The 12,745-nt window shown below is 43.3% G+C and overlaps 2 protein-coding genes across 6 annotated transcripts; one reads left to right on the forward strand and one right to left on the reverse strand.

The window, feature by feature from the left end:
- Positions 1-160: 160 nt before the first annotated feature.
- LOC133400916 (protein disulfide isomerase Creld1) lies at positions 161-9,867 on the forward strand. 2 transcript variants are annotated; one of them, XM_061673565.1, is made up of 11 exons: positions 161-383; positions 2,553-2,673; positions 2,749-2,831; positions 3,254-3,364; positions 4,048-4,139; positions 4,215-4,394; positions 6,002-6,097; positions 6,194-6,277; positions 6,426-6,521; positions 7,141-7,281; positions 7,363-9,866. In XM_061673565.1, exons 2-11 carry the CDS (start codon positions 2,557-2,559, stop codon positions 7,581-7,583), a joined length of 1,221 nt encoding a protein of 406 aa, XP_061529549.1. In that variant the 5' UTR covers positions 161-383; positions 2,553-2,556; the 3' UTR covers positions 7,584-9,866. The 2 variants fall into 2 exon arrangements, with proteins under 2 accessions (XP_061529549.1, XP_061529550.1); XM_061673566.1 differs by lacking the exons at positions 6,194-6,277; positions 6,426-6,521 and having other exon boundaries at positions 7,363-9,867.
- Positions 9,303-12,295, reverse strand: LOC133400943 (uncharacterized). 4 transcript variants are annotated; one of them, XM_061673568.1, is made up of 5 exons: positions 12,240-12,295; positions 11,687-11,808; positions 10,743-10,870; positions 10,065-10,124; positions 9,303-10,002 (listed from the first exon to the last, which is right to left on the reverse strand). In XM_061673568.1, exons 1-5 carry the CDS (start codon positions 12,247-12,249, stop codon positions 9,438-9,440), a joined length of 885 nt encoding a protein of 294 aa, XP_061529552.1. In that variant the 5' UTR covers positions 12,250-12,295; the 3' UTR covers positions 9,303-9,437. The 4 variants fall into 4 exon arrangements, with proteins under 4 accessions (XP_061529552.1, XP_061529551.1, XP_061529553.1 ...); XM_061673570.1 differs by lacking the exon at positions 12,240-12,295 and having other exon boundaries at positions 9,530-9,718; positions 9,813-10,002; positions 11,687-11,874; XM_061673567.1 differs by lacking the exon at positions 12,240-12,295 and having other exon boundaries at positions 11,687-11,874.
- Between the last annotated feature and the right edge of the window lie 450 nt (positions 12,296-12,745).

Consider the following 12,745-nt stretch of genomic DNA (forward strand, 5'->3'; position numbering starts at 1 on the left):
ACTCTAGGTCAGAATTAAATTTGACAAAGAAGGATTTTCCAGCGTGACTCCATAAAAGTGTATTAATTTCAAAATGCTTTATCCGGGATGTGACGTCATCCGCATTGAAATGACTGTGATTGGTCGCTGCATCGACTCGCAGGGATTTTGGGCGGGGCTTTACCCGCAGAAGCGACTCGAAGGAAAGGAGGAAAGGAAACATGTCTGTCCTTGTCGTCCCTTTCTTGTTCTAAATGCCTTTTGCCCCGATGGCTGCCAGTTAAAAGGGGCCAGCATTTCACCGGGCTTCCCAAAATATGAAGTTGTGCCTGCTTTGTGAGCAGCACGAAGGGAAATATCACATCGGCGAGGGCGAGGTGGCGCTCAGGCTTTGACTCCTCGAGGTAATAAATAGCCGCTGCAGCTGACTGCTAGCTGCTTATTTGACACTCCCATATGGATGACCTTACAACGGCAGCGGCCTGTTTTACTGCGGCGGTGTCGGTAGTCACTTTAAAAAAAAAAAAAAAAGAGGAAGAAAATGAAGTACTCAGTTCAGCTGAATTGATCACCTTTGCCAATGCTACAAGCTAAGCTAAGCTAACCTAAGCTGAGCTGCTACTTGGTGCTGATGCTGAGCTGGCTGACAGGCAAACACTTGAGCCGTTAACATTGCATTTAAATATATTATTTTATAAGGGAATGATTGGTTTGGCAGCTATTATAAATGGACTGAAATGATGAGGATGGAAGGTTGCCCACATTTAATATTTGGTCATAAGGAAAGGGCGTGCAGAGTGGAGGTATCACTAATCGACAACTAATCGATTGACTTTTTTTTTTAATCGATTAATAATTCAGAGATATTGTTGAACCTAAAGTTGTCCAAATCCTTTGAATTTCATCCTCTCAACAATAAATAGTCTCATATTTCTGTCGTCCTACATGAAAGCAGACTGATTATCATTTGTGTTTCATCAAAGTAAGACATTTTTCAAACATCTGCTTTTACTTTGGGAAACAATGATCAACATTTGTGCCCATTTTTTTGACATGTTGGATAACAAAGCAGTCATTGAATCATCATGAATTCATGGCAAAACAGTATTCAGTTTCATCTATTAAGAAAATAAAGGTTATTTGTAGCCGTGGTGTGTATAAGCTGTAATGGACATGTAGGTGAAGCGAAAGCAGTGTCCGACTCGTAAACTAGTCAAACTAGTAGCCCATCCTTGGCATAAATCAGGTGCCAAGGGCTAGCTCTCAGTTTCCCAAAAATTGGGGCGCATTAAATCACTCCTGCCCGTGTCTGATTTTTGAATCATTAAACAATACCAAATACACTACAGTAATCGGTTAATAAGCAGTAATTATATTTAAAAAAGGATTTTGCAATTAACTTATGCAAAATCATTTTTTATCCAATTAATCGATGGAATAATCAATTCTAAAAATATTCGATAGTGACAGCCCTGGTGCAGAGATCTTAGAAGGGGCAGGTGCTAAAAGGGGGCAGATGAAACACAATATGGTTCAATGCACCATCTTTGCAATTAATTCTGAATTTTCATGTAGTATGCCTACACGAGACCAGAATGTACAGCATTTGATGGAAGGCAGTCTTCTTAATTGATGTGCAATTTTGTGTGTGCGTGTGTTTGGGTGGTGGAGGGTGTTATCAGAAAGTGAATTTGTGATGACTTTGTGACGAGATCATCATTATTTCAGTATATATACTTTTGCTAACGTATTTATTTGGGTTGAAATTAACATTGTTGATTAATCTGTTGATTATTTTTTTCGATTAATCGATTAAATTTTTTTTTTTCTTTCTACTTCCATCCCTTTATTCAAAAGCAGGACATTATTTCAAATTGACAGTACAGAATTCAGTTACTGGTTTGGCCCGTAACGTCACGAAATAGGCAAAAATGTTGGTGAATATTTTCCAAAGTAAAAGATGATGTTTCCAAAGGTCTTATTTTGATGAAACACAAAGCTAATCAGTCTGCTTTATCATTACAATATAATTACTATTTAATTATTAATAATAAATTAAGTTATTAATATTGACTGTTGAGTGGCTGCAATTCCGAGGATTTGGACAGTTTTAAGTGAAACAAGGTCTCTAAACGATTATCAAAAAACATTATTGATTATTTTTGTGGGGGGAGGGGAAAAACTTTAGTTCATTACATATTAGAAAACAAATATTTTTACATAAAACAAAATCCAAATAAAAGGAGCAAAGGGAAAAATAAATCTTACATTTTCTTCCCCTAATTGCACACCAAAAGTATATATACTTATTGGTTAATCATTGCACTTGTAGTATTTTTCTTTGGCGTCAAGTCTTGTCATGTAAAATGGGCACTTGTACTCAATTAACGGTGGGAAACACTAAAGCACAGCTTTTAATGAAGTGCTTATGTGACGTGATAGCTGACCACGAGCTAGCTATAGCAGCGAAAACTCTTGTGCATGTTGGAATACGTGTGAAATTGTACACATTTGGCGGGATACATTGCCTACTGTCCATTACCACATTGTATGTGTGTATATTGTCTTGGAAGCACCATGCGACGGGCCTGGCTATTGCTGGCCGCTCTGTGGCTTCTGTCTGAGCTTTCGGTCATCACAGTCCAGGCGGCGCCATGCCAGACCTGCTGGAAACTTGCGGAGAGATTCATCAAGGTACCGCAGTTCCATTTGCGGATGTCATCACCTCATAATTGTGGCCCTCGTCATTAACAGCGTTCCTTTTTATAGGGTTTGGAGAGAACGGCCAACAAGAACTTCGGGGGAGGCAACACAGCCTGGGAGGAAGACAAATTGGCAAAGTATGCACACAGGTATGTAAGTACTGTACATCTGCGGCCAATCAAATTATGGTTTTAAAGTTTATTGTGAACAGGGGGGCGGGGGAATAGATAATGAAACACCTAACATGAGTTTTCTATGTCCAAAAAAGGAGTGGGAATAAGTTGAGAATGCAGTTTACAACTCCAAAGGTACGGGCTGTGTTTGAATAACGGTAAACATGAAGTATATTCTCTTATTCAGTAGGCTACATAATACATTTTTTGCTGACAAGCAAAATGGAGATAATTTAAGAGAAAAAAAGCTCTCTTCATGCACAAACCACATATCAAAAATGTACCAAACTGTTGCCCAAAAATGGAGGTATGTAGCGTACTGTGGGTTAGCGATACCATCCCACCCCTAATTAATAATGGTGTTTGTTTTTTGATGAACAACTGACTTATTGTTGCAGCGAGACTCGTCTCCTGGAGATCGTGGAGACTGCATGCGACAAGTCCGACTTTGAATGCAACCAACTGCTGGAGCAGATAGAGGACCAGGTGGAGACATGGTGGTTCCACAGGTAACCATGGCTACGACATATGAATGAAATGCCTCACAATGGTCCCAGCACAATTATTCCCAAAAATATTTTTCGGGCTACTTTACAGTGCAGTGGACCTTAACTTACGAGAGCCCCAATTGTTTGCTTGGTCTATTTATTTATGTATGTATGCATGTTCTTAAATGTTTTGTGTTTGTTTCGAGCAAAAATGTGCAAGTCAGCTCTAGTCACGCCCCAAGATGTTGGGAGTGAACGTCACAACATCCAGAGAGCTTTTTTTGGTGACAGTATTTTGCCAGATGCCTTTTTTTCTAACCGTGGGTCCTAAGAAAGTCAGTGCCGAAAAGAAAAAGCAGAAGTGGATGTTGTCCATTCAATTAAAACTTGAAATCAGGGTTAGCGATATGTACTGTTCTGAAACAGAAGCAGTGGATAAAGGGTATAACGGCAGCTAATGGCATTTAAAATAATTTCCAAGCTGCAGACTTCTGTCCATTAAAAGATGGAGACATCCTTTGTGGTGAAAAAGGCAAAACAAAACAAAATAAAACTAATAGATTAATGGCATTTCAATTCATTACATTGGGGAAAGTTGATTTGTGATACTAGTGATTTGAGTTCCGAGCATGGGCATGAAAGGAATTACATTCGTAAGTCAAGGCACCATTGAATTAGAATGTATGACATGACGTGTCGTGTAGGCAACAGGAGGCGCCAGACCTGTTGGAGTGGCTGTGCATAGAGCAGCTGAGACTCTGCTGTCCTCCTGGACGCTTTGGACCCGACTGCAAAGGTTGTCAGCAGACCCATTTGTTCTCATCAAAAGGTTACACGTGACCGCTAATACACGTGTCCCTTTCAAATACAGAGTGTCCGTCGGGCCCCGGTGGTGTGTGTGGAGGTCTGGGCCGCTGCGAGGGCGAAGGGACTCGCTTGGGAGACGGAGAATGCGTGTGTGATCCCGGATACTCGGGCCCTCTGTGTCACGACTGTGCCGACGGCTACTACAGAGACAAAAGTGGCAATGGCAGCACTGGAACCTGTGCAGGTGCCTGAGTTTCACATTACCTTCGGTATTAAAGTCGCACTAAAGTCATTTTCGTGTTTTGTTTCTAAAGACAATAAATGTGTTTTGAAGGTAAGTGCTGGAAACGTGCAAAGACAGAACAATTTATTACTGAATTGTTGAGACATGGCTTAAAACCCTTTTTCGCCATTTTAGCTAGCTGGATTTTTCTGGTGCGGCACAGTGATCGACTGGTTAGCACATCTTCCTCACAGTTCTGAGGACCGGGGTTCAATCCCCGGCCCCGCCTGTGTGGAGTTTGCATGTTCTCCCCGTGCCTGCGTGGGTTTTCTCCGGGCACTCCGTTTTCCTCCCACATCCCAAAAACATGCGTGGTAGGTTGATCGAGGACTCTAAATTGCCCTTAGGTGTGAATGTGTGCGCGAATGGTTGTTTATTTATATGTGCCCTGCGATTGGCTGGCGATCAGTTTAGGGTGTGGCCCGCCTCTCGCCCGAAGTTCGCTGGGATAGGCTCCGGCACGCCTGCGACCCTTGTGAGGATAAAGCGGCACAGAAAATGGATGGATGGATTTTTTGGGTGGGCGGGGCTAAAGCGTGGCTGCGCTGGCATCACCAGGGAACAGCAAGAGTCGGGCCTACCCAACTATATAACTAACAAGCGCCGTCTACGGCTATTCGCTGGAACTGCGAGCAACTTTTTGTTCTATTTCTAATATCACTACATCTTGGAGTTAGCCATCAAGCTATGCCTACACCTTGAAAAATGCATCTTCCTATGAGATGTTATGTGTTATTTGGGTTAGTGTGTCTATTGGACGGCTCCACTGCAAAGTGGCCTGGCCTGGCCTGCTACTAGCGGCTAGGCTAGTACGTATTAGTCGCTAGTGGGCCCGTGGACCGGCCTTGGCGCCGTCCAATACTCGACGGCCTTGCTACATGTGCCGCACGTAGAGCCACAAAACTGAGACACTTGACGGAAACTAACAGTTTATTACATCCGCTACCCTGCGAGCTAAGGAGCTAGCGAGCTAAGGAGCTTGCTCGACCGCGGTGCCTAGCTCTGAGTTGTTGTGTGTGGGTCGCCACATAACAGAGACACGGGAAAGTTAACTGCTTATTCGCCATAACCCCAGCAGCCCACGTTATTCAGCTAGTATTTGACTACAGACACTTGAGCACATAGCGTCCAAGCAAACATATTTGTAACAAGTGAAGGGCTGTCTCTAGTGCCTTCAGCAGACACGGCCACACAGTCCTGCAGCTCGAGGGTGGGCCTGATTTGACACACATGGTGATTTATTTATTTATTTTTCATGCATTCAATTTTGTCAGGCTTTTTAAAAACACTCTTGTCTGTAGGGTATCAAATTTAAAAGACATTTCTTTGGTGTCTTTAGTGGTCTTTAAGCTCACTCAGTGTGTCATGGTTAGGGAGTAAAGAATGAGTGAACGATTGCGAATGCTACTGCGGTACTGCTCATTCTTTACTCCCTAATCACGACAAAAATATTTTTTTTCTGGGCATTTTAAGGAACTACAGTACCTAGGTCCACAAGTTGAAGTGGCCAATCCAACCAAACTCAGCATTTTGACAGACTGTCATTTTGTCCTCCCCGTCCTCCGCAGCCTGCTTCCACTCTTGTAAGAAATGCTCGGGGCCGCAGGACTACAAATGTCTGGACTGCAAAGCGGGCTGGATGCTTCACGACAACAAGTGCGTGGGTGAGTCGACTCACTCGGGTCACACGGCGCGTCTTGTTACCGGCCATTTATCTGGACGGGTGTTATCCATCCGACTGCCCTCACGTTTCCCTTTAGACATCGACGAGTGCGGAACGGAGCTCTCTCGTTGTCCTTCCAACACTTACTGTCACAACACGGACGGCTCTTATGACTGCAGAGGTAGGCTGACCTGCAATGATTATCACTATGCAGCCCCACACATGACAGTTGGGGGGGGCCACGATACAATGAATTGTTGTGGGGCTCAGTAGATGACACGTTGATACGTTTGTGGCTTTTTGACCATCAATGTTGTTGCCCTTTTCAGGGTGCGACCAGGCATGTGTGGGCTGCATGGGCAGCGGTCCTGCCCGCTGTAAGAAATGCGCGCGAGGCTACAAATTGAAAGGAGCCAAGTGTCTTGGTAAGGATTTGATTTGGTTGCCAGATAAAAAAACATTTGCTTTAAGATCGGCAATAATACAGTAATCCCCCCTCCATCACAGGGATTAGGTTCCAGACCACCCCCACAATAAGTGATAATCGGGGATATAGAAATACCCTATTTAAATACACCCTGGTCATGTTTACCTTTTTTAAGGGCTTTCAACACTTTTAAAACAATACAAATACATCTATTATATTGAGATTGAGCAAGAGGAAAGGATAACAGAAATATTGTATAAACAGTATAAAAAGAGTAACCACTGTAATAACACTCAAAAAATCTGCGCTATAGCAGGACTACGCAATATAGCGGGGAGATCATTGTACTTTAAAGCACATTGGGGGTCTTTTTATGCCACTACACTAAAAGTTTTCACAAGAATTCTTCATGACGTCCTTATAAAAGTGATTCCTAACCACTGTAAAGTACCAAGTGGAGCACCTTACAGCTGTACAGTGCTCCAAAAAAGATTTATTTACTACACATAATACATCTTAGTTCGTGTGTGAGGGCTATCAGCCGCTTGGCCTCTAAATACTAAGTAATTGAAACAAGATGATGTGTGTGTGTGTTCGTTCGTGTGTTCCTCTGGCAGATGTTGATGAATGTAGCGAACGTGCGATCGCATGCCCAGGACTCAACGAGGCTTGCATCAACGAGGTGGGCTCCTTCCACTGCGACTGCGCTGACGGCTTCATCAGAAGAGACAGCATCTGCGTGGAGAATAAGGCTCCCGGTACGTCCGTACGCAAACACGCGTTGCCCCACAGCAGTCCGTCCGCTGAGTTGACTTTGTCGTTTCTTCACGTCTCGTCAGCCGGCCCGGAGAAGGGACTGTTTGACGACATGACGGATGACGAGGTTCTGGTTCTGCAGCAGATGTTCTTCGGCGTGGTGATCTGCGCCCTGGCGACGCTGGCCGCCAAAGGCGACATGGTTTTTACGGCCATTTTCATCGGGGGCGTGGCCGCTATGGCCGGCTACTGGCTGACGGAGAAGGGAGACTACGTGTTGGACGGATTCCTCAAGAGCCGCTAGGCGCACACGCGAGCGGGAACTGACAACAAGTCGCCTGAGGCTGCAAATGCTCCTCGTACTCGTGTTGAGTTGGGAAGTCACTAGAAAGGGCTTTGGTGCATTTTGTTTTCATCAATGGGATGATGCAGCAAAAACAAAAAGCTATTGAAGGTGAAATCAAAGTACGCTGCACTCATTTGAAAGGAACTGAAATGGTTCCCTACCTCGACATTGTTGGGCGCAAGGGTGATGGTGCCACGACCACGACTGATTGTTCAAACCACTTACTGTATCACAACCTCCACTGCAAAGTGACTGCTGATTTTTATTTAATTTTTTTCCTGTAGCCACACAACTATCATGTGCACTTTTGTTCAAGCTCATCACGACTCAAGCGGCAATGCTTTTATGTTTGACCCTTAGTGATCGTGCATGCCACTGAAATGAAAAACGCGGCACTACATGAATTGTATTTATTTATTTATTTATTTATTTATTTATTTAGTGTCTTTGGCATGGAAGACAGACGCAAGATGGCAGCCACTCGGACTGTGTAGAGAGATTTGCTGAGGTAAAGCCACAATTATGATGATGCAAGACCTTTTTGTTGCCTTTAATTTATTTGTAAAGTATGGAGCCCCAGATGTGGGGAGCATTTTTAAAACGTGGCCAGAATGTAGATGTAACGCTTGCACAAAATTTGAATTTGTGCCCACGAAGTTGGTATAATGGGTGCACAAAATACAAGTTAATTTGATCATTACTGGAAAGACGGGTAGGGAAATGGAGCACACCTTTAGGAACGTTAAGGTAGAAGTAGAGGGCGTTGCATATTGCACTTTCTAGTGATGACTGTGCCGAAGTAAAGCAATACGTATTTACAATACACATTTTTATTCATACTTCCTGTCGACATATCCGCTGTTATTTTCCAAGTCAACCGTCCGTCCGATGTAACTTATATTGTCCGAGTGTGACGAGTTGTCAACAATGATCACATTTGTGCATGTTTGCTTTGCAGTAGCAAATGTTTTTATTCCTTAGTTAATTCTGTGCTGGATTGTCAATAGACATGTTTTCCTTTTACATAAACACAACAGAAGCAAATGTGGCTTTATTGACATGTATTGGATAAATCATAGCAAAATGACACGAGGAAAGATGTCACGGGAATTGTCAAAAACAGCAGACTCCCACCTTCTGACAAGTTTGATTTTGCTGCCATATTCCTGATTATCATTCATATACACTACTCAGAAAAAAGTTAGGGATCAGATTCAGGATTCACGTGAAAATTCAGGATAAACCCCGAAACGTATTCCTAGAACCTTTACAAGTTAACTTTGACCTGAGCTGTAAACTTTTAAACTTGTGTGCCCTACTGTTTCTGTACTTTTTCCACAACTTGCTGTTTTAAAACAGGGGGCTGAATGTCAAAAATCACAACAGGTGTTCAGAATCAGAATCAGAATCATCTTTATTTGCCAAGTATGTCCAAAACACACAAGGAATTTGTCTCCGGTAGTTGGAGCCGCTCTAGTACAACAGACAGTCAATTTACAGAACACTTTGGAGACATAAAGACATTGACAAAAAATCCAATAGAGTGTCCATCCAGATATTCATCTGCCTTTCTGTGACTCTTCCAGTCCCTGAATCTTTGTTGCAACCTGCAGAGAAACAGCAAGTGTTGCAAAAACTACTGAAACATTCAACAGTTAGACATTAAAATGTTTGGAGAAGGTTCATCCAACAGTCCATTTCGCAAACGTTTTCGTGACGAGCATATTTACAGCTCTGAAAATATCGTAACTATCAATTAAGAGCAGTGGTTCTCAAACTTTGACACCAAAGAACCACCATAATGAGCAACATTCAAATGCAGTAGTTTAGCAGGCATGAGTGTTTCACAAAAATGAGATGTTTTATTCCTAAAAAGTATTTGTTATTAATGCAGGCCGCTCTAACATTAAAGCGCTTTGAACATGAGCACCGCGCTTCCATATCCATGCCTCCATTTTTTTCTCCTCCTATATCATGGCGCCCTATTTGAGTGTCCCAGTCCAGTTGATGGGGTTGAGGCGCAGCATCTCCTTCTCCCTCAGGACCTCCTGGCAGCGCGTCAGTGTGCTGTCTCGCCACCTCTGCTCCATCAGCTGCACAAACAAACAAACAAACAAACAAACGGCAGCACACGTGAAGGCTCCCGACCCTGCTGGCCACGTCTTTCAAGCTCATTTCGAATGTCACCCTCTTGTTGGCGTCTCTGTACGTTGCCATCGCCTTGTCGTGTCGCTGCTTTCGCTCTCGTTGAGCGGACAGGGCGAGGCGGTCCACCTGGCGCAGATACTCGGCTTCCTTCGCCTTGCTGGCCAAGCGCAGCTTCAGCGGGACGCTTTTCTCCTCCACTTGCTTCTTGAGCTGCTCGCGCAGGTCCCTCCTACAGCAATGCAGCCATGTTTCGAGCGGCCTATTCACTCAGCTGCTTTACATCTCGCGTACCTGTACTCTTCTTTCTCAACGCTGGTTCCGTAAAAAGGTTTTTGCCAGACTTGGTGATACCTGCAATGTCAACCAGCAAGAAGTGGGGGAATGAAAGAAATACAAATACATCATTAGCCAATTTATGAGTTGAGACTCTCTTAGTAAAGTCTCCAGGCATCTGTACTTTCCTGTGTATGTTTCATACTTTTTCTTTGAACGTTTATTCCCTATTTCAAAACATACAGTATTTGTAATGCCAGCTGCTCGAGATCTTGGGGGCTCTTTTTCTATTAACTAAGTTAATAAAACGGAAAGTGTTTTGTGTGAATGAAAGCTTTCTGTTGTTGTTGCGCCAAGTTAAGTACATTTATTTTAAGTACAGGAGTTGAATCAGCACTTTTATTTTTTACACAAGTACCTGTGCCTCTTTTGAATCAGTCAATCAATCAATCAATCAATCAATCTATTTGTATAGCACTTTTCAAACCCAAACTGCTTTGCAGTAATTCAAAACAACCCACCCCCACACACAGGCGCGCGCACAGACACACAGGGCACAAAATGATCTTGTAATGATCTAAAATGCACACACATACACAATTGTAAAAATAATAATAATAATACATTTACAGTGTGAGTACAGCTTTGTCCTCCTCTGAGAACCGGTGTGGTCGATGCCCATACTGTGCCACTTACCTGTTATACTCTCGCCTCTGCATGATCAACGTTCTCTGTCGGTTGTGGTGGTGAACGCTGGGTGTCTCCAGACTGACGGTGCGTTTACTGACCGGCCGCGGACACAAAGGGTTCAGTCTTGGAATCGCCTGGGAATTCAAGTGCACGTTTGAGTCCTTGAAGGTGGACTTTGCAGTTTAAAACAAAAACAAACAAACACTTTTTGTAATATATACTGTACAGTATGTTCAAACTGTCTCTATGACCTGGCAGTCGAATATTATAAAAATGAACTTTAAAAAAATAAACCTTCTCTATCCCCATCTAATGCCTCGGATTTCATTTGAATTATCATTTGAAAACTTGTCAAGATGTGACAAGCATAGCCAATCAGAGACTGTAGAGACAGGAGTGACTTGAGTACGCCGACGGCTGCGTGGCCGGGCTTGGAAAACCACCGATGTCATCAGGTTAGTTGATCAGCTCCCTCGTATTTTTAACTGATTGCACAATCCCAAAAATACAACATCAAAGCGGTAACATTTTGCATTTGTCAGTACTCCGACATAAGTCATGCTAGCAACGTAGCAGCCTCGGGGGTGCTGCCATGTATGTGCATTCGTCAGCTTGGGGGCGGGGAGTGAAGCGGGGCTACCTTAAAATCTTGCTAGCAGTTTTGAAACCCGTACAGCCTACCTTTATTTAACAGAGACTTGTTCACACCTAAAATGGACACCAACACGAACACGTTCACACTGCATCTGGACAGCTATCACGGACGCCACTCGATTCGCACCACGCCATGTGGACACAATCGCAACAGATAAGGACACATGCCATGGGCATACTGTATTCAGTCCCAATATAGGCACGTGTTCACACCTAATATGGATATGTGATCACAACTAATGATGACTTAAGAAAGCTACTTGACACATCGTACGGACAGTCGTGGGTTCGACTACCTGATCGCTTGCGCTCAGCTGGCCGGAGGCCGCGGAGATAGGCGGGAATGTTGATGAGTTGATGGGGCGTCCACCGGAATGAAGGTGGAGCACTGGTGAGGTGGTCGCTATGGAAATGGAAGCTGTTGGAATGAAGACAAAAAAGCAAAGGGAATGCATTGAAAACGTCACCTGAAGGACTAATAACCAGAGGTGGCAAAATGACTCGCATAACGTAAAAAAAGTACAAACTGAAATGTAGTTAAGAACCACTCTTCCGTCTTAAAAGTTCCCAAGATCTCAATTGACTTTACCTCTCTTGAATGACGTCTTTTTTTATTATTATTTTAATGTTGTGTCTTCCGGGGAGGGAGAAAAGTCATGAGCCTATTTTAACAAAGTAAGGAGTAGAAAGCATACAATGTAGGGAGTAAAAGGTAAAAAGAAACATGCCAAGTGCAGCTTGCTGAACAAAAAAAATCAACTTAAGTACAGTCATGTAGTATTTGTTACTTCACACCATCGATAATAACAGAGAGTATTTTTTTTTTTTTTTTTTAAATTGTTTTCTTACGGAGTTTCATATTTGCAGCTCGGCTCTTCCCTCTGGTAACACGCAGAGAAATCCACTCAGCAAAATTTTAACGTCATGATCTTTAACCTTTAAACTACCGTAGCAATCTACTGTATCATCTTCATATAAATGAATCCAGGCAAGTGATTCCGCTGGTTGTAGTTACACATTAACCTGTGGCATGCTTCCTCATTCAATGACTCTTTTGCAATGGCAACAGTAACCCTAGCAACCAGGTTGACCCCTCCCCCAACTCACCAACAAAACAAAACTTCTGATTGGGTGTGTTAGGTCATCACTGCTCAGATGACTAAATAACGCACACTCTGATGTTCAGTTGGAAACATTGAGGGCTCTGTTTTTCGTAGACGCCGCATCTGTGACGGGGCGCAAATGACTGCGCTGTTGCCAATTCGGCGTCAAGCTTGGCGGTGTCAGCGCAGCAAAGGTGTGTCCTTGGACATACGACTGTCATAGTGACTATTTCTATCTTCATCTAATGTGTT

The sequence above is a fragment of the Phycodurus eques genome, chromosome 1 (assembly GCF_024500275.1).
Source record: "Phycodurus eques isolate BA_2022a chromosome 1, UOR_Pequ_1.1, whole genome shotgun sequence".
NCBI lineage: Eukaryota > Metazoa > Chordata > Actinopteri > Syngnathiformes > Syngnathidae > Phycodurus > Phycodurus eques.